We start from the raw sequence: 20,607 nt of genomic DNA, 5'->3' as shown, positions 1-20,607 counted from the left end.
TTGGTTTCCCTTTTCTTTGTTGAAGAGGGTCTGTGCAATCCTTCTGCCTAGTCCGCCATCTTGCCCCGCCTCCCCTTCCTTTCTTAAGGTAACAGGACTCATAGAAGTACAAATGGGACCTCAGGGAGACACAGGTCCTTTTCTCCAGAATGGTGGGTTTCAACCATGGAATATTTGGCAATGCCAGCAGACATTTTTGATTGTTGTGACTGGCTTCTATTGGGTAATAGTGTAGGCTGCCAAATATCTATCAATACACAGTGCAAATCCTCCCAACAAACAGTTATATGGTCCAAGATGTCAGTAGTGCCAATGTTGAAAAACTTCAGTCTAGAAAATACTCTCAAAACCTCCAGCTATTCAGATATCTGAGTCAAGTGTTTCAAAAAGGAGTATAGAACTGCTTGTATCAAGACTCTGTTCTTTTTTTTTTTAACTCTGGTATCTCCCTAGAGCCCAGTTTCAATTGATGGGCATATTGGAGAAATAGGTATGATACATTCATGTGTGTGCACTTGTACTTATATTTCCTTGTATCTTCTTAAACAGAGTTTTTTCTACTCCTGGGTTTCCATGGAACCTTGTATACACCTCTGCTTTGTCATATGTACTCTGTCTATGTCTACTCTGTCTGTAATTGTCTGTTTTTCCCACAACACCCTTTGTTCCTGCAGAGCTGGCCTATGTCCTGCTATATATGCACAACCAGCTTAGCATGGGGTCTGGCACAGGGAAGTGCTTAGTCAGTTTGTATAGAGGAGGGAAGATGGAATGCATGTATGGATTGTGCAGAGATGTGGGCTGAGTCTGCTTGTAGGTCATGCCCATCTGAGTAAGGAGTCTTACCCATAAGGGGCACCATTGAGGGTAGGTGTTGGTGATTTGGTGCAACTTGAGCATGTGGCACTTACCAGCATTTCCAAAACAAGGGTAAAGGTTCTAGAGAGGTAATCCCTGCTGCCACCAACAGGCATTTTACCCCAATGAGACTTCTGAAAGCTGATTTCCAGATAAACTTAGCCATGGACTTAGAAGCCAAACACTTCTATGGTGAGAACAACTCAGTGGCATGATCATACTGTGAAAGGTATTTGAAAATCAAGTTTTGAATAAAATTAGCATCCTAGAGTCCTCCAGGTGGCACCTTGTAGGACTTTGATATGAAGAGCTATATACAGAAATAATGATTTTTTTTTTAAAATTGCACTAATTAGCTACAATACAAAAATACTTGGTTGCAAAGGTCACTTGATTTTCAAATGGATGCCTGTGTTCCAAACAAGCTGATATTTCTACATATTTTTTGTCTTAAAACTTTTCTGTTCCTTGGTTTTTAATTAGACATTATTAAGCAATTTAGAGATAAGTCCTTTTACCACCCTAAAATAATTTATGTTGGATAGGAATACAAATAAATTGGATAGGAAGTGGATAGTTTGTATTTGCCTATTCAGCAAATATTGACTAAATGCTATCTATATACCAGGCATTGTTTTTCACACTGAGAATAAAGCAAGGAATGGGGCCAAGTTCTTACCCTCATGGAGTTTGCAGATTAATGAGACAGTCATACAAATGAATATAATATATAAGTGCTATGAAGAAAAATAAAGACAGAGCGAGGGGCTTGTGCACAGAGTAAGTGTTGTGCGTATATGTGTGTGTTTTATTTTAGAAAGAGTAAGCAATGGAGGGGTCTTCTGAGGAAGTAATATTTGAACAGAGACCTGTATGAGGTGAGGGAGCGAGTGAGCTCTGAAGATCTAGAGGAAAAGGGCTCCAGATGGAAGGAACAGCACAGAGAAATGCCCAGTGCAGGAATGAGTTGGATGACCTGAAGGAACAGGAAGAACGTCTGTGTGGTTAGTCAGGAGTGATGGTAAGGGATGGTAGTAGTGGCTGGGGATAGGGAGAAAGGCAGGGCCAGGTCTTAAAGGCCTTTAGGACATGGCAAAGAATTTGGGTTATGTTTTGAGAGAGATGATAAACCATTAAGAGCATGGTTTCAAACACAATTTGATTAAACTTTAAGTTTTCCTTGGGTACTATGTGAAGGCTTGATTTGGGGGATTGAGGCAAAAGGAGAGGCAGTGGTGGTGTGGATGAGGGTAGTAGTAGTGATACTGAGGGGATGGTTTTGGAATAGGCATTGGTGGAGCAAAGACAACTTGCTAATGGATTGAGATGGGGATGGTGGCTGTGAGGGAAAGTAGAAACCAAGAGTGGCTCCTGAGATTTCAGCTGGGTTAATGAGACTGCCATTTGCTGAAGTGGGGAAGACTTCAGGGAGTTGTCTTCTTTTCATATACTATGTTTAAGAGGTAAGAGCTCTGGTGGTGCAGTGGTTAAGTGCTCAGCTGCAAACAGAAAGGTCAACAGTTTAGGTTTTTTATACTAAACTTTTGAAACTTGGTATATATTTTATACTCATAGCACATCTCATTTATCAAAAATCCAAACCCACTGCCATCTAATCAATTCCAACTCATAACGACTCTATTGGCCACAGTGGAATCACCCTATAGGGCTTTTAAGGGTGTGAATGGACAAAAACTCTTGCAGAGCGGCTGGTGGATTTGAACTGTTGACCTTTTGGTTAGCAACCAGATGCTTTAACCACTGTACCACCAGAGCTCCTCACATCTCATTTAGGACACTAAGTTTTCTGTGGTTAAAAAAAATGAAAGGTAGTCGTACTAAAAGCAGTAATTTTGTGATTAACAGGAAAATATTTTAGACTTACTCAGTTTGGATGTGGCAAATAAGGCCATGGAAATAGTTGAGACCAACTAGGGAGTGGGGGGAGTGAGTGAGTCTGGACCCCAGAACACTCCAGCCTTTGGAGTCTGGGTGGAGGAGATGGAGCAGCAAAGCCATCATTTTGAGGAGTGCCAGTGAGGAGGGTAAACCAGAAATTGTGGAGTCCTGGAAGCCAAGTGCAGGAAGTGTTCTAGAGGAAGAATGATTAGTTGTGTCAAATGCTACTATGAAGCTTATTAATATCAAGGCCGAACATTGCCTACTAAATTTAGCAAGGTGGACGTCATTGGTGACCTTTACAAGGGCAGTGATGAAATGGGAACAAAAGCCTGAATGGAGTGAGTAAAGGAGAGAAAGTCAAGTGAAGAAGTGGAGCCAATGAATATAAACAAATCTTTGAAAGAAATTTGTTGTAAAAGGGAGCAGCGAAATGGGATTTTAGCTGGAAAGAGTCTAAGGAGGTTTTTGTTTGTGTGTGTGTGTGTGTGTGTGTGAGAGAGAGACATTGTTTTTGATTAGGTTTGTTTTTAGGTTGAGATGAAAGTGATTGCAGCATATTTACATACTGATGGGAATTATCCAGAAGAGAGAGAGGATTTGACATTGGTATATGTGGTGAGGGTCAAGGAGGGATTTTATTCTAGGGGTGGTGGGACTCTCACTCCTGCAGCAGACTGTAAATTGGCATGTGGGGGTGGTGTCCTGTGCACAAGTGGATGGGTTGCTGTTAGCTAGGAGCAGGGACAGGGGAGAGTGAACAGTATACCTGCAGGTAGGTTGGCCTGTCTGAAGATCTGAACCTCAGCAATAAAGTAGAGAAATAGCTACCCAACAGTGTTCTCATGAGGATGAAATGAAGTGATGAAAGTGAAAGCACTTACTAAATTATAGTGCAATGGGTATAGCCTTATTTTTCTATTGAAGATAAGATTTTCTATAATGTTGGCTTTATTTGTGAGGGAGCTTGCAACAATGCCAGTTTTCATGAAACATACATATTGGGGTTTGTGAATACAAAAAGTCTCACTTTATGATGCCTTTAAACATGCATATTTTCTTTGTTTTTCAGAAATGGATATAAGTTTCTCTACTGCTCTGCACGTGCCATCGGGATGGCAGACATGACAAGAGGATATTTGCACTGGGTTAATGAGAGGGGCACGGTGTTACCTCAGGGACCGCTACTGCTGAGCCCAAGCAGTCTCTTCTCTGCCTTGCACAGGTACTGCACGTATAGGTTCAATCTGCCTCCCACTCCCAGATCTTTCGACTAGTTCACACTCTCTTTGTTCCTGACTGGAAGTTTTGCAAGAATAGCCTTTTAACTGGTCTTCCCCAACCAATATCTAAATTAGCACCAGAAAAATTACTGTAAAATACAGTTGTAGCCCTGTCACTGCCTGCTCACCACCCTTCCTTGGCTCCTCATGGCTCTCAGGATCAACTCCGGTTCATTAGCTTGGCACAGTGTGACTCTTCATGATCTGACCCTGCCCTCTTCTCCAGTTTCTAAAACTCAGTTATCTTAAACTATTTCCACTTTCCAGAATGATAGTCTTTACTTTGAGCTTGTCACATCCTGTTCCCCTTTTGGGGATCACTTGTCTTCCCCCTTCCCCATCTCTGCTTTGGCCAGCTAAGTCTTAAATGGACCTTTGAGAATCAATTTGTATCCACATAATCTGAAACCTGGGTTGGGTTTAGTGGCCCCTCTACCAGCTGTCACCACCCACCTGACTTTGGGCTCCCATAATGCTTGTTCTCTTTTCTCAGAGCTGTAATTACACCGTTAATTTGAATGGTCCTATAACACACCACTAATGAACTCTGGTAGCACAGTGCCTAAGGCATCTCATTGCTAGCCAGAAAGTTGGTGGTTCAAATCCACTAGTCACTCTTGCAGAAGGAAGATTGGGCAATCTACTTCTGTAAAGATTTACCTCATCGGAAACCCAATTAGAGTCACTATGAGTTGGAATTGACTCAATACCAATGGGTTTGGTTTTGGTTTTTATAACATGCCACTAGCCAATTTCTGATTATGCTTCTCTCCCTTCACCTTTCCAGCCTTATTCAAGGAAGCTAAACCAATCTAGCCCTCACCTCATTGGAGTACCAAAAAAAAAAACCCAAACTCACTGCTGTTGAGTTAATTTGACTCATAGCAACCCCTCCTTGGGTTTCCGAGGTGATAATCGCTACAGAAGTAGATTGCTCAATCTTCCTTCCGAAGAGTGGCTGGTGGGTTTGAACTGCCAGCTTCTGGTTAGCAGTCAAATGCCTTAGGCACTACGTTGGAGTGGGAGGAGGAAAACATGGGACTTCTGCTTAGGCCCAGAGCAGTTCCCAGACTTCTCCCAAAGCATAAACCAGTGCCATCACCTACAGAACAGTAGTCCTGCCAAAGGGTAATTGCAAATATCATGTAGTTGTATTTTTCAGACCTACTGTATAGCTTTTACATGATTCTGCCTGAATTTGGTCTCCAGATTAGCTCCTTCCTGTTACTAACCTTGCAAAACCGTGGGAAAACCCGGAGGAGTCGAAAACTTCATGTTGAGTCTTGAATATTTTTCTTCACCTCTATAGATGCCTTTTCCATCTTTTTTTTTTTTTCCCAATTGTGATTTGGGTGAAAGTTTACAGAGCAAATTCACTTTCCATATAGCTGTTCACATACACTTTGTCTCATGACAGTGACTACAATTTACCCCAATGCAACAGCTCCCTTCCCACTTCCTCTGAATAGTTACCCCTGTCCTGTGTCTTATTCCTCTGTGCACTCCTGCCCCCTGAGCTGTCTCCCTGTGCGTAAACAGCCCTTCTTTCTCCCATGATTGTTCTCTCCAAGGAGTGTATCTACGTCAGGTAAACGTTCAACTCATATGCCTGTCTTTTGTTTGGCTGGATGCCACAGGTGTAGGTTCAGTTCTAGACCTGAAGGGCAGGTAGGGGCCATGGTCTTAGTGGTTCCATCAGGCTCTATCAGACCAGCAACCTGGTCCCCCCCCCCCCTCTTTTTTTTTCCCCAAATGATTTTGAGTTTTGTTCCACATTGTTCTCCCTCTCTATTCAGGATCTCCTACATAGATCCCCCTCTGAGTGGTTGACAGTGGTAGCCGGGCACCATCTAGTTCTTCTGGTCTCATAGTTGTATAGGCTGTGGATCGCATGGTATACCAGCCGCTAGGACTAATTGTTTCCATGAATCTTTTGTTTCCATCTTTGTTTTGTCTAGTAACTTTTTCCCTGTAGTAAATGAGCTCATTTTGAAATGTGCATGTTCTTGGGAGAAAATTCTGGCAGAAATTATGGATTCTATAGTGTATTTCAAGTCCCAAGAGTGGTGGTAACTGTGGATCTCAGTAGAAATCCAGATGTGTTAAGGGAATGGTGTCCCTGAGTTGTGACAGTTTGCAACAGGCAACTTATTAGCATGTATGAAGTAGGATGTCTTTGCTAGGGAAAGTGTCATTACTCTCACATTCTGCCACTAAAAATAAATTTAAGGTGTGGTCCTTGTCATTTTTTCCTTATTATAAATACCACTTTTTGCCTACGAGGAATTATTTTAGAAAACAAACAAACAAAAACCACTTAAAATTTTTCCTCTTTGGAAAATGCTTCACATGTCAAATGGACAACAGCCTGGTGCTTTCTAGCTACAATCTAACCAAAACCATTGGATGTGTTAACTGTTCTGCAGGTTTTCTTTCTAGAATTGATGGATGAGTTGAATGACCTTCCTTATTTGTGTTAGTTTCCTGTATTTGTTTATCATGGGCTGCTGTAATGAAGTGCCACTAAGAGACTGGCTTTAAACATCAGAAATTTATTGTCTCATAGTTTTCTATGAATTTTCTCATAGTTTTCATTTATTGTCTCTGGAGGCTCTAAGGAAGAATCCTTTTGTGTCTCTCCTAGCTTCTGGTAGCTCCAAGTGTCCACTGGCCTGTTGATACATCTTCACATGCCACGTTTCCTCTTCTGACAACCTCTGTCTCCCTTTCTTCTTCTTTTTGTTTATTGTATGGCTACATTTATATGAAATATCTAGAATATATAAATGAATAGGGATAAAAAGTAGATTACTGGTTACTGTGAACTGGGGGAAGGGGAGCTAGGGAGCCATGGCTTAATGGGTACAAAATTTCATCTGGGATCATGAAAATATTTTGGAAACAAACAGTGGTGATGGCTGCACAGCACTGTGAGTGATCAGTGCCACTGGTCCGTACACTTGATAATGGTTAAAATGGCAAATTTTTGTTTGTTTTTAATTGTGATTTGGGTAAAAGTTTTTAGAGCAAATTCACTTTCCACACAGCAGTTCACTTTGTCTCATGACATTGACTACAACTTACTACAATGCAACAGCTCCCTTCTCACTTCCTCCCCATAGTTACCTCTTCCCTGTGTCCTTCCCTCCCATGCATTCCTGCCCCCTGAGCTGTCTCCCTGTGCATACACAGCCCTTCTATTCTCCCATGATTGTTCTCTCCAAGGAGTGTATCTACTAGTGTAAATGTTCACCTCATATGTCTATCTTTTCTTTGGCTGGAAGTCACAGGAGTGGGTTCAATTCCAGACCTGAAGGGCAGCTAGGGGCCATAGTCTCAATGGTTCCATCAGGCTCTATCAGACCAGCAAACCTAGTCTCTCCCTTTTTTTTTTTTAATGATTTTGAGTTTTGTTCCACATTGTTCTCCCACTCTATCCAGGATCTCCTACAGAGATCCCCCTCCGAGTGGTTGACAGTGGTAGCCGGGCACCATCTACTTCTTCTGGTCTTATAGTCGTATAGGCTGAGGATTGCATGGTGTACCAGTCACTTGGACTAATTATTTCCATGAATCTTTGGTTTTCTTCATTCTTCTTTGCTCTGGATGAGGAGAGACCCATTGTTGCATCTAGATGGTGCTTGTAAGCTTTTAAGATTCCAGTTGCTACTTGCCAAAGTAGGATGTGGAACAATGTTTCGTATGTGTAGTATGTTATGCCAGTTGAGCTGGATGTCCCCTGTGACTATGGTCCCCAAGCCCACAGGTCCAACTACTCTCTCACTCTGGGTAGCTGGCTGTGGCCAAGAAATGACTACAACCTTGTCCCTTATCAGCTCTACTCTATACCTGGGAATTCTTACAGAACATACCAATACACTTGTAGAAACATTGTCTGCCAACCCTATACATGGTCTTGGGCAAACTACCCCCCTGCACAGACATACCTAACAGTTCAGCCTTTCCATCCATCTGTCCAGCCATATATCCATGTTTGCCTTCACTGATAACACAGCACTGTATGTTCAGAAGGGTTCATCTTTGTTGTCTATACCTCCCCTGTACCTCTTTATGTCTTCCTCTTCCTTGATGCCACCATGTTGATCACTGACATTTGGTACATTGTCCTTCTCTTTACCCAAATCAATACTTGTCTGTATCAATACCTATCTAACAGTGTTCCCTTCCTTACCCTCCCGCCCCCGTAACCAACAAAGAAAATTTCCTTCCATATATAAACCTTTTCTTGACTTTTTACAATAACAGACTAATACAATATTTGTCCTTCTGTGATTAACTTATTTCACTCAGCATAATGTCTTCCAAGTTCACCCACAGTGTTTTGTAGATTCTACGTTATTTTTTAGAGTTGTGTAGTATTCCATTGTGTATATATACACCATAGTTTGGTTATCCATTCTTCAGTTGATGGACACCTAGGTTGTTTCCATCTTTTGGCTATTGTAAATAGTGCTGCCATGAACATGGGTGTGCATATATCTGTTCTTGTCCTGGCTCTCACTTCTTTTGGATATATACCTAGTAGTGGAGTGGCTGGGTCAAATGGTATTTCTAATTCCAACTTTTTAAGGAATTGCCATACTGCTTTCCACAGTGGTTGTACCATTTTAAAGTCCCACCAGCAGTGTATGGGAGTCCCAATCTCTCCACATCCTCATTAGCATTTGTTATTTTCTGAAAATGACAAATTTTATGTTATGTACATTTTACCACAATTTAAAAAAAAATGGTATTAGTCAAAGAATATGCTGTAGCAGCAGGAGAACTTCTGAATACTGAGAAAAGAAACAGGATCCAAGGTGGCCTAGACAAATTCAGGGGAAAATTTTGCCTGGTGCAGTGGCTTAAAGTGGAGGAACGCTTTTTATGAAGAACTAGAAAACTAGCTCGTGTAGCTTAGAGAGAGCCGGTAAAGGTCCCAAGTAAATTCAATTTCATCTGTATGGTGTGTGCACCTTCCCATTGATAGAGCAATGCAGGGGTTTTCCCTATGTTCCTTAGATGAAAAAAACCCAAAAACCCCCCAAAACTTAACTCACTTGGGGTTTCCAATTAAGTAAATTTACAGGTACTGGGGTTTAAGATTTCAACATAATCTTTTTTGGGGGACACAATCTCATTCATAACACCTATAGACAATACACTTTAATTGGATACAGTTCTGATTATACTGCAAGGGTTTAAATTGAAAAGAAATGTAGTGGGTGAATATGCAGAAATAGCTCTCAGCAAGGATTGGCAGCGAGGGTTCTGAAGTGAGACTTAGGAGCCCCAAGCTTTAATCGTGTGTGGTGGCGGCTTAACCAGTGTGACTAGAGTGGCGCCTCCCTTTTCTCAGTCTGTTTCTTCAACTGCCAGGTGAGGGGGTTGGACTAGAAGATCTTAAGGGTCCATTTCAATTCTAAAATACTGTAATTCAGGGAAATAGGTCTGAAAAAAAAAACTTGAATTTCTTACACACTCTTTTGGTATGGTAGCTGCTCCTGTTAAGGTAGAAATTGGATTTGAGTCATGTGATTCTTTTTAGTTACCTATCCTGTTTGTTGTGAAGACAGCTATTCAGATGATTTTCATGAATGCTTGATGAGTACAGTGTATGTTCTTAATAAGTATGGCTCCAGTCTTGCGGGTAGTTTCAGTGATGAGTTGTGCTAATGGGCAGGGCTGGACAAATTAGCCTTTGCTGTAATTCCCATGACTCTGGGTTGATGAGCAGAGCTTAGCTTCTGGAGTTAGTTAGGCAAAATCAGAGGCTGGCATCTATCTCTGGCAAAGGAGACATTATTCCACAAGTAACTCAGTTTTCCCTTTGTGGTGGTCTGAGCTGTTCTGACACTTGGACGAATGATGTTTATTTGTTGCTAGAGTAAAATTGCTAATAGGATGAGGTGAATACCAAGTGAGTATTTACAAATTAAAATGAGCAAATAGATTAGCCGTGCTGTGGTAGAATCTATATTGCGTACCATACCAATTCTCAGCAGTCTCACCACTTACTACCTAGGGATCCTAACTACCAAACCAGGAGTCATGCACCTTCAAAGCAGTTGGTGGCAAGGGCCACAGAAGTGTTCTCACTGTGGACTACTTACTTTGGTGTACATGCAGTCCCTGCATGATGAATGAGATCTGTTCCTAATTGTGTCTTTAAGTAGAATTTGTAGGTCAGTTGCAACAGGTGCATATAATTCTTATATAACCTTACTTGAGTGTAAGAAAGGAGTTCTGGTGGCATAATGGGTAAAGCATTTGGCTGCTAAGCAGAAGGTCAGTGGTTCAAACCCACCACCAGCTGCTCTGTGGGAGGAAGATGAGGCAATCTGCTTCCATAAAGGTTTACAGCCTTGGAAACCCAGTGGGGGTTGCTATGAGTCAGAATCAACTCAATGACAGTGGGTCAGTTTTGTGTGTGTGCAAGAAAAGGCTGGATGATTTAAAAGCTGCATATGCAGCAAGCGAAGGTGGTTATGTAGAATTTGTTGCAAGTAGGGGTTGGTTGAGCTCTAGTGGAGATTTGGTTAAAGTGTTAGGTTGCTAACCAAAGGCGTTTCAAACCTACCAGCTGTTCCACAAACAAGGCAGTCTGCTTCTGTAAAGACTGGCAGCCTTGAAAACTCTATGGGGTAATTCTACCCTGTCCTGTAGGGTTGCTATGAGCCAGAATCCACTTGATGGCAGTGAGTTTTGGTTTAGGGGTTGATTCAGTTGTTTCAAAGTGAGGGCAAATCTACATAACAATAAAGGGCAAGTAGTAGTTGTCTGTAAGTCCATGCTCCTGACTGGGGTCTGCCTGTATATGCATATAGACATTTTCCTCTCCACCCTCCACCGCACATCCTGCACATTTACACACTGTGTGTGGCTAAAGCAGGAAGTTGAATTTGGATATTTTCCCCCAATGCATTGACATTTGAGACTTAGAATAATGCAGTCCCTCATTTATCTGTCACTAAGCGTTCTGAGATGTAGAACTCAAGTCCCTCATTTTGGTGTTAGGAGGGCCTTGGAGTCCACAGAAGTTAGTGCCAAGGGCACCTGCCCTTGGGTCTTTTGATGTTCAGCTTTGTGCTCTATCTTCCTCTTCCTCCTCATTTAAATCACATACTGAATAGGTACTAAAGAATATTTGTAAAATATGTGTGAGATAACAGTAAACACCAGTGTACCCACCCCTCAGTTCAGAAAAAGGACAATCCCATTACCAGTTGAAGTCTCTTAATTGCTCTCATCCTTCCCCTCTCAGAAGTAATCCATATTCCTGAATTTTATCTTAATCATCCCTTGTATTTCTTAATAGTTTTATCACATATATTTGTGTGTGTTATGTTTCTGGTCCTAACCAATGTATTTAATCTTGCACATTTGTGAACTTTATATGAGTGGAAACGTGTTCTTCTGGAGCTTGCTTTTTTGATCAACATTATGTTCCCAAGATTGTTGAATGTAGCTATGTAGTTCATTCATTTTAATGTTTGTGTAGTAGTCTTCTTAGGAGCTCTGGTGGCATAGTTGCCTAAGGCATTTGACTGCTGACCAGAAGGCTGGCGGTTCAAACCCACCAGCCACTCCTCACAAGGAAGGTTGGGCAATCTACTTCTATAGTGATACCACCTCAGAAACCCAACGAGGGATCACTATGAGTCAGCTCTGCTACAGTTTATTTATCCATTTGAGTGTTGGTGAATATTGAGTCATTTCCAGTGTTTGCTGTTGTGAGCAGTGAACATTGCTGTGATCTGCTGGGGCACATATGCAATAGTTGCTCTAAGGTATATCCTTGAGAGTGGAATTGCATAGAGTATGGACATCTTGAGCTTTATCAGGTGATTCCAAGCTGTTTTCCAAGATAGTTAATCAATTTGTGTACCTAGCGCCAATGTCTAAATGCTCTATTTCTTTGCTTTCTTGTTACAACCTTACCAGACTTTTACATTTTTGTTAGTCTGGTGGGATAGGATGCCTCTCTTCATGTGTTTATTAGCCATTTGGGCTTCCTCTTCTGTTCAGATCTTTTACCTATTTTTCCTTTTGATTTGTAAAAGTATGTTATATAATAGTCTCTATACTTAACCTGTGTTATAAGTGTAGGAACATCTTTTTCCAGTTATGGCTTTTGATGAATATATATTCTTAGTCTCATGTAATTGAGTGTATCATTTCTTCTGTGATCTATGCTTTTTGTACATTTAAAAAATTCTTCCCTAACCTTAGGCATAATGATATTCTTCTGTATTATACTTGGTAGTTTTGCCTTTTATATTTTGTTTTAAAATCCACTGGGAACGGGTTTTTATATATTGAATGATGCTGTGTTTTTGTAAGCTAACGAGTCAATTCCTATTCATAGTGACCATATAGGGGAGAGTGGAACTGCCCCATAGTGTGATCTAGGCTGTAATTTTTATAGGAGCAGACCACCAGATCTTTTCTCCCATGGAGCAGCTGGTGGGTTTGAACCTTTAATCTTTTGGTTTGCAGCCAAATGATTAACAATTGAATCAACACGGCTCCTTGTATAGAGTGAGCTAGGGTCTGATGTAACTTTTTTTCCTATATGGATATTCAGTTGTCCACAAACCATTGACTAAAAAGACCATCTCATCCCTCTTGCTTTGAGGCGCCCTGGTGGTCATAAATCAAGTGTCCACATCTCTGTGGTTCTGTTTCTTGATTGTCTTGTTCCATTGGCAAAGGGCTAGATAAATTGACCATTGGTAAATTGGAGGGTCAACAAAAAAGGGGAGTGCTCTCAATGAGATGGATTGACACAGTGGCTACGGCGGTGGGCTCAGGTATAGCAGGGACCATGAGGCTGGCACAGGACCAGGCAGTGTGTCACTTTGCTGTGCATAGAGTCACTGTGAGTCAGAGATGACTTGACGGCACCTACCAACAACAACAACAACACATGGTCTGTATACTACCATAGCTTTATAATAGTTCTTAGTTATATCTAGTGAGGCAAGCTCCTTACCTTCCCATCATCAGAAGGGTGCTGGCTGTTCTTGTCTTTTGTGCAGTAAAATTACAGTGAATCTGTACATCAATTTAGGGTAATTCTTTCTCAATATATTATTGAATCTTCCATTCAATAATATGATATATTTTTTCATTTACTTAGGTCTTGTATTTCAGTAAAGTTATGTAATTCAATTCATAAATGCTTGGCACATCTTTTGTTAGATTTATTCCTTGTTATTGTTGTTAGGTGCTGTTGAGTCAGTTCCAGCCCACAATGACCCCATGTACAGCAGAATGAAACACTGCTCAGTCCTGTGCCATCCTCACAGTCATTCCTATATTTGAACCCATTGTTGTAGCCACTTCATCCATCCGTCTCATTGAAGGTCTTCCTCTTTTTTGCTGACCCTCTACTTTACCATTCATGACGTCCTTCTCCAGGAACTGGCCCCTCCTGATAACACATCCAAAGTATGTGAGATGAAGTCTCATCATCCTTGCTTCTAAGGAGCATTCTGGTTGTATTTCTTCCATGACAGACTTTTTTGTTGTTGTTCTGACAGTCGATGGTATATTCAGTATTCTTCGCCAACACCATAATTCAAATGCATCAGTTCTTCTTTGATCTCCTTTACTCATCATTCAGCTGACAGTTGCATATAAGGGACTGAAAATACCATAGCTTGAGTCAGGCACACCTTTGTCCTCAAAGTGACATCTTCACTTTTTTACATTTTGAAGCTTTATTCCTAGATACTTGATGTTTTAAAATATTATTTACAGACTTAGGAGCTCTGGTGGCATAGTGCCTAAGGCATTTGACTGCTAACCAGAAGGCTGACAGTTCAAACCCACCAGTCACTCCTCAGAAGGAAGGTTGTGCAATCTACTTACATAGTGATACCACCTCGGAAACTGAAGGAGGAGTCACTATGGGTTGGATACTACTCAGTTTCAGTGAGTTTGGTTTTTTATTCATTTACAGAATTATGTTTCTACCTATTTGTTTCTGATGCGTGAAAGTGCAGTTGTTTTTTGTAGAGTGATTTTGTTGCCAAGAACTGTATTGAACTCTTACTAGTACTGATATTTCATCTGTAGGATCTTTGGGTTTTCTGTGTACATAGGTTTTTTTTTTTTTTTTTTTAAATATGTTTGTGTGAATAATGATAGTTTTTTTTTTTTTCCTTCCTTTCCAATCCATATAACTTTGATTTATTTTTCTTACCTCACTACATTGGATAGGTCCTGCAGTACAGTGTTGAATTGAAATAGTGAGAATGTCCACCATTATTTCACTATTAAATAGGTAGTACAAATGGTTTTCATCCTGATTAGATGCTGAATTACATTGAATAGTCTTTGTGTATTTATTGAAATGCTCATGTTTTTTCTCCTTTAAAATTTATATTACGTTAATCAATTTTAAGTATTAAATTGCCTAGCATTCCTGTAATAAACTTCCCTTTGATTCCCTGCCGGGGTCCTTTGCAGAGTTTGCATGCCATGAATGTTAAGCACTCAGCTTCTAACAAAAGGTTAGAGGTTCAAGTTCACTCAGAAGTGCCTCAGAAGAAAGGCCTTGTAGTCTGCTTTTGAAAAATCAGCCATTAGAAACCCTAGGTAGTACCATTCTACTTGGACACACGGGGGAACCATAATTCAGAATTAACTCAATGGCAGCTGCTTTTTAGTGGCTGGGGTCAGTTTAAATATGTGTATTGATTTAGGATTTTGTATTTACATTCACAAATGAGATTGGCCCACATTTTGCTTGTACTTTTCTTTTTTAGGTTTAGTTTTTGAGGTTATGCTCCCCCATAGAAGGAATTTGGGAATGCTTTTCTCTTTCTATGCTCTGGAATTGGTTTTTCAGTGAAATCTCTTCTGTAGTGCTTTTTTTTTTTTTTTTTTCCCCTTGTAGAATGCCTTTAAGGTACTGATTCAATATCTGTTGCTTTTTTGGGTGGGATCAGCTGACTGACTTACACATGTTTAATTTTTGAAGATGGGAAAATGTTCTTAGAGTCATGGCAGCTTTTGAAAGTTAAAAATGGTGTTTCTATTAATGAAGCTTATCTTCTCATTCTGATCCTTTCTTTCTTTCTTTAACAGAGAAGTGATTGAAAAGAAGCCAGAAAAGTTTAAAGTCCAATGTTTGACAGACATCAAAAATCTGTTTTTTCCAAATACAGAACCCTTTTATGCTGCTTTTGGAAACCGACCAGCTGTAAGTAATAGATGGGATCTATCAGAACTCTTGAAATTACTACCTTTTCTGACAGCTAGTATCTGAAATCCTTGGCCTGAAGTTATGAAGAAAGCCAGATTCTTAGCCTTTATGCTACAAGAAATGGCCTGGTAAATAGCCACTTGCCTACATCGAAAGGAAAAGAGATTTTAAAGTAGCTCATGAACTCTAGTTTTCTTTAAAGGTTGGCAAGTTGCTTTCAATTTGAAGCATGAAATGTGGGCTAGAAGCTCCAAATTGTACCTGGTCTCACGTACTTACTCAATTTAAACAGCAAACTCTAGCCCATTTGGGTATTCTCTGAATCATGTGGCTATTTGCTTGCTAAGCATAACATATAATAGGGTTAGACCCTTTCTATCAGAAGAGAACTTCCAAGCCAAGGCTAAGCACAGTGATTCAGCATTTTAGTATAATATAGTTGCTAAAACGGCAAGGAGGCCACGTGTTCTGACCTCCTCTAATCCCACGAGAGGAAGACAGGATTACCAGCAGTAACCCAAGGCCTATTCCTACAAGGCCAGACATGCTGCCTCCCTCCAGCCCTTTCACCAACCGTTCCTCCCAAAGCACCCACCACCTCTCTCCTGGGTTCAATAATTCGCTGCAGTGGCCACACAGAGCTCACTAGATTATGGGATTTATTAGGGAAGCACCACAGACTACAACTCAAATTCAGGAAAAAATGCTCAGTCTCTCTCCCAGCCCACCGTCCCTCAGCCAAGAGTCTCTCACAGTCTCTTTCCCAGCAGTGCTGGTCCCTCGGTATCTCACTCAGCAATGTGTGTCTCTTGTGTCTCTTTCCCAGCAGCGTGTGTTTCAGGAGCCCGTGTCTCTTTCAGCAGCACGTCTTCCTCCACCAGCAGTCAGAGAGCGAGTTCTGCCTCTAGGAGGCCTCCTTTTGAGCCCGGCAGGGTGGTCAAACTAGCCAATCATAGCATCAAAACTCTAAGCACCTAAGAGAGAGTGGGAACCTCCCAGAACATTGTTTTGTGCCACTCCCAACAGAAATACTCCAGGTGGACACCTTCAGCAATCAGGAGCTCCTCAGTTGCTCATAGCAAATCCCACCTTGGAGTTTACAAAGACTTATGGGTAGAAAAGCCACACTAAGTAATTTACTGCACTGCAATAGTATTGTTTCACATGTTGTCACAAATGCTTTGAGACAGTGTATGCACTGTCCAGATGTACTGGAAAGTTAAGCATTCTGGAGAATCTGTTCTTCTCTTCACAAACTGACCTGTAATAGAGTTGGGTACTACTTGCCCAACAAGAAAATTCTCTTGGTTTGAAATCATAATATAGAAAATGGGTCAGAGAATAATAATCTTAAGGAATGTTAGAATTTCAGGGGATGTGGTGGGTTGTCTACCCTTTAACTCAGTTCTTGAACAGATGAGGGAACTGAGAGGCCCAGAGAAGAAAATGGAGTTAATAGTTTTACATCAAAAGATACTCTTTCTCTATGATATTTGGAGATATAACTTGGTTAATGAAAATTTTATAATACTGTAGAAAATCAGAACTTTCATGTATTTGTTTTTACAGTTTTTTAATTAACACTTTCAATGGGCTTTGCCAAATACAGGATGTATATTCATACAAGCAAGTCGGAGTGTCTTTGAATAGAATATTCACCGTCAATCCCAAAGGAGAACTAGTTCAGGAACATGCAAAGACCAACATCTCATCGTGAGTATCGTGAACCTCTGGTACTGCTCTTGCCGTCCCTTTAATCTTAGAATAGTGTTTTACAGTTTACAGGATACATTTTATTATTTGTTGCTTGTATTTTAATATTTAATTCCTACAATGAAAAATATATTTTAACTTTTTTTTTCTTTTTTCCCAAAAATTAATTTTTGGACAATTTAAATTGAATCATTTTCCCTCTGGGTCTAAAATTTAAGCCAGTGGTTAGATGTTGCTACAGCAGGGAATTGAATGAATTTAAAAAACTTGTGGTCAGATTTGCCAGTTAGTTTTGCAAGCCTAGCATGTGAATTAGAAATTTAACGAAATTGAAATGCCACTTGAAGCTATATTTAAAGATGAGGAGCTGTTTCTGTCTTCACATCCTGACCTATAATAATGTTCTTACCAGTAACGTTGTGTAGTTTTAAGAATTCCTCTTATATTTTTGGTCAAAACCCAGTTTCCCCGACTCATTGGGCTACATTGGATTACTCCTTTGAATGAAGCATTCTAGTTGGTTGTAGGATCACTCTTGATTCTAAAATGCCTCCCTTTGAGTTCCTTACTTCTTGGAGTGGAGAACATCTCCTTGTTCTGTGAGAGATGTGTTGGTTGTGTTTTGCCCAGGCAGATGGTGTCATCCTGCCTCGTTCATTCCGGAGGCTGGACCACCTTTGGTCTGATCTATACAGACTTGGAATATAGCCTCTGGATGAGTGACCACAGTGCCCCTGTCAGAGCCTTCCTTACCTGGCAGAGTCAGACTTGGGGAGTTTGGTTCTGGTGGTTTCTTAGGGTTTGTCTTCTCCAGGTACCTCATGTGGCTTTGGACAGAGCAGAAATGTAGATTCCCTCCAGAGCAGACTTTCACTTTTAAGATGATTCTTACAGCCACTGGTGGCTAATTCAGTTCCAGGCAGAGGGAGCAATTCTCAAAGGGTGTGGGGAGAAGGGAAGATAGAGCCAAGAGTCTCCTCCATTTTCAACAAAGTCAGAGTCAGCTTGCTTTCTGATCTGTAGAACAATAGCAAGGCTGTCCTTGCAATTTCTTCCCCTTCCTTCATTAAAAATGGCCACCCCTGGCAGTGTCAGAGTTCCCTTTCCCCACATGGAAGGGTCTCCCTAGTGTGGAAAAGACCTGGTAGGTTTCTCTATAGGGTCAAAAAGACCTCTCAACTGATTGGTGCTGCCTGGAAATGGCAAAGGAGTCTGCCCAGACAGCAGGCAAGTGGCAGCCATGTCATGAGGGACATGGAAAGAGGAATTCCAGCATTTGAGGGTTTGCCTAGAAGACTGTGAGGGGTTTCCATTTGCTGATATTCTGGAATTAAGATGCATGCTTTGCCCATAGAATGGAGCATGGATCTCTGTATGAATGAAGACTGTTGTATATATTACCAAAGAATGTTTTTATATAGTGCTCACACTGGGAGATGTGATTGTCCCTGTAAGAAAGTAATTCTCCCCAGGGAGGCACACACATTTCTCTGGCACTGAACTTGGTACTGAATCACTTCTAAGCCAAGTAGGTGCTTGCTCCTCAGAGCCTAGGACCCTATCTGAGAAATCATGTGAGATGTCTTTACTGAGTAGGGGTCCACGCAGGATGGAGAGGTTTAGTGCTTTTTTCCATTTGTGAATGTCAGTATGTGAACCCTGCTTATTCTGAAGGAGCACTGTGTGTGAAGGACAGGCCAGAAAGAGGCATACAGATGGGATTTGGGCTCTGCCACTCAGCACGTGAGAGTGATTATGGATCTGGTGCCCACAGCCTGGCAACGAACTACTCCCTGAAGGGGGGACCGTCCTCCCCTGGCCATAAAACTCAAACAAGTAGGCCTTAAAGCCAGGAGGTATTTTTTAATTTTATTTGTTTGTTTTAATCCCCAGAAAAGACATAATACTTGCTTATTAAGAGAGATTTTCCCATTTTGTGCAAGCACAATATTTCTCATAAGTCCTTTGGAGGTCCTTTATTAAATACACACATTCATTCTTATTTAATGTTATTTTATGCCTCAGAACATGCTAATTCCTGGAGTTGGGACTTCAAAAGCTCCTTCTAGGTTCTTAGGAAATTGGAACTAGAAAGGGAGCCAGTGATTGTCAAGGAGGAGTCCGTGGGTATGTAGGAGAGGGCTGCGTGCGTCCACATCTCTGGTTGGAGGCACCAGGTAGTCTGAAAATGCATGCTTTATGTAGCAACTTCAATTTTTGGTAATAGAAGTCAAAATAACTAATGCAGTATCTTCTTTAAGACATAGAAAACAGAGTGAGAGAATATTCTAGAGCATATTGAGAAACACTGACCTAGTCCAACTCTACATGCTATAAAAATGTAGCTCCTGAAGTTCAAAGAAGGCAAAGCATTTGTTCAAGGTTACACAGCAAATAAGTCAGGAGTAGATTCCAGGTTTTTTGACCCTCATGCCAACCAGGACTTCTTTCCTGAGACATGTTAAAAAGTTATTGTTGCATAACTTCAGTGAGCGCCCCATATGGGCCAGGCATTGTTGCATACATTATTTTATTTAATTTTCATGACAACCCTGTGACACAGTCTTCATTATTCTTCTGTCAAAATTGCAGAAATTGAGCCTTCGAGAGATTAGTCATGTTCCCAAGATCACACAGCTGGTAGTGGCAGATCTAAAGATCAAATCTGTGTCTCCTTAACCTCAGGGCCCAGTGTTTTCTCCTTGTACAGTGAGGCAATCTCTTTGGTGGTCCAAAGATGTAGTTTATCCGTGAATCTTTTCTGTTGATACTCCCTATGTGACCTCCATGGCAAGTCAAGTGGCTGTCCCCTCACCATGCTAATTTCCTCTGTCCTAATTTGCTCTATTCCCCTTCATCCTTAGCCAAGTCCCACTTTTTTCTGATTCCTTTGCATTCTCTTTGATTGCTTCTCTGATTTCCTATTGATCTGTAAAAAATTATTCCAGAACTCTTCCATTGTAAGTGGTCAGCTCTTTGAGAGCTACAGGGTCATCTCTTTGTCCTAACTTGTAAGCATGGTGCTAGGTGCTTGGTAGCTGTGCACTGTGGCTGGGGTTGGCTGGTGTCCCTCAGTGGCAATGATGATTTCCGTTTTCCTTCCAGGTACGTGAGACTGTGTGAAGTGGTCGACCATGTTTTCCCATTACTGAAAAGAAGCCATTCTTCAGACTTTCCCTGCTCAGATACTTTCAGTAATTTCACCTTTTGGAGAGAGCCACTGCCACCTTTTGAAAACCAGGATGTTCATTCTGCCTCAACATAAAATGTACCAAACAACCTCTTGACATCATGGCAGAAGACTGGGCATCACACATTAAAGGACAGGTTTTGTGAACCATGGGGCTGGAACTCGGGAGACTGATGTGCAGTCATTTGCTTAAGAACAGAAGGAATTTAGAAACATCTCCCCACCTTCACTGCCTTGGGGGAGAGGTAGCATTTCTAAGTGAACTATGAAAGATGTATTACAGGCGAGGAATCGGGCTACATTCATAGTGTGGAAAGCCCTCAGTTAGGACTGAAAGCCAGTTACAACGTGGCATTCCCGGACTGCTGTAGTGATTATAGGTTCATGTGCAATATGGGCCTAGGAAAAAACCCAAGCAGAGGGTGATTGTCAGAGGGCTGTCACTGCTG

General features: G+C 41.2%; 1 protein-coding gene across 1 annotated transcript in view; it reads left to right on the top strand.

The window, feature by feature from the left end:
* LPIN1 (lipin 1) overlaps positions 1–20,233 on the top strand; it is a 189,876-nt gene extending 169,643 nt beyond the window's left edge. The window contains exons 18-21 of the mRNA XM_042783670.1: positions 3,830–3,982; positions 15,138–15,252; positions 16,865–16,968; positions 20,074–20,233. Of these exons, the coding sequence (XP_042639604.1) occupies positions 3,830–3,982; positions 15,138–15,252; positions 16,865–16,968; positions 20,074–20,233 (532 nt within the window). The remainder of the gene's footprint in view (positions 1–3,829; positions 3,983–15,137; positions 15,253–16,864; positions 16,969–20,073) is intronic.
* Positions 20,234–20,607: the final 374 nt, after the last annotated feature.

This window comes from Orycteropus afer, unplaced genomic scaffold, assembly GCF_000298275.1.
Source record: "Orycteropus afer afer isolate SDZICR_OR568_19922 unplaced genomic scaffold, OryAfe1.0 scaffold00025, whole genome shotgun sequence".
NCBI classification, from domain to species: Eukaryota; Metazoa; Chordata; class Mammalia; order Tubulidentata; family Orycteropodidae; genus Orycteropus; species Orycteropus afer.
This window is presented reverse-complemented; position numbering and strand designations above follow the sequence as displayed.